This window comes from Seriola lalandi, unplaced genomic scaffold, assembly GCF_002814215.2.
Source record: "Seriola lalandi dorsalis isolate HSWRI2012SDOR001 ecotype SW California unplaced genomic scaffold, Sedor1 jcf7180002050890, whole genome shotgun sequence".
Lineage (NCBI taxonomy): Eukaryota > Metazoa > Chordata > Actinopteri > Carangiformes > Carangidae > Seriola > Seriola lalandi.
Window position 1 is genome coordinate 1,936 of NW_019521443.1, and position 839 is coordinate 2,774.

The following is an 839-nucleotide window of genomic DNA, read 5'->3' on the forward strand; positions in this document are numbered from 1 at the left end:
AGGCAGCTGATGAAGTCGCGGAGCCGTGGCGAGCTGCTGGAGAGTCTGAGGAGGCAGCAGGACGAGCTGCAAGCCGCCATGGAGGAGGAGGAAGAGGAAGAGCAGGAGGAGGAGGACAAACACAGCCAGGTTGACCATGTACGTACACAGTACACAGGAATTTAATATTGATTTCACCTTGATTTCAGTTCTAGGTTCATTTTCACCTTGTTCCTGTTCGTTGTGTTTAGGACTCCCTAGAAGACGAGCTGAGCACCTGTAACGAGAGTTTGGCCACAGAGCCGTCCTTCATCGACGAGAACCTCGTCTTCAACGAGAGCAAACGTGTTCCCTTCTTCAAGGTGAGCAGAATCTTAAACCACTTTTTTTTTAAAGGTTAAAATGTTTTTGGTTATTTTACAGGTGTGAAAATAGATATTTTTCACAGGAATATCTGTCAATTGTGATGATCTGTTTCTTCCAAATGAATTCAGTGAAATGAAGCGTAGCTGTAAGATTTTCTTCTGCAAATGACAAATAATATTTGAGCCTAAAATCTTATGATTTCCCCTTTTTCCAGCAGAAGAAAGGTGGTAAGAAGGAGACAAAGATCCCCTCCAGGCCAAAAGGGTTGGAAAATGAAGCTGCATCAACACCTCAGAAATCCAGACTTCCACTCCGCTGTCAGAACTAAAGCAGTTATAAATATATTCTGTTAAAAACAATGTTATTACTGCTCAACTCTTTCTAATATTGTTAATCGTTTTGTCTTTTAAAAAGTTAGGATGCTGTCACATGAACTGTCACTTGTTTTAGTAACATAATTGTCTCAAAACTTTCAAGTTGCTTGTAATATTAAA

General features: G+C 40.6%; 1 protein-coding gene across 2 annotated transcripts; it reads left to right on the plus strand.

The window, feature by feature from the left end:
- The first annotated feature begins 6 nt into the window (after window positions 1-6).
- Window positions 7-833, plus strand: LOC111649458 (kinesin-like protein KIF11). Of its 2 annotated transcripts, none has more exons than XM_023399207.1 (3): window positions 7-138; window positions 231-341; window positions 560-833. In XM_023399207.1, the coding sequence occupies exons 1-3, from the start codon at window positions 10-12 to the stop codon at window positions 671-673; spliced, it is 354 nt and encodes a 117-aa protein (XP_023254975.1). In that variant the 5' UTR covers window positions 7-9; the 3' UTR covers window positions 674-833. The 2 variants fall into 2 exon arrangements, with proteins under 2 accessions (XP_023254975.1, XP_023254976.1); XM_023399208.1 differs by having other exon boundaries at window positions 563-833.
- Window positions 834-839: the final 6 nt, after the last annotated feature.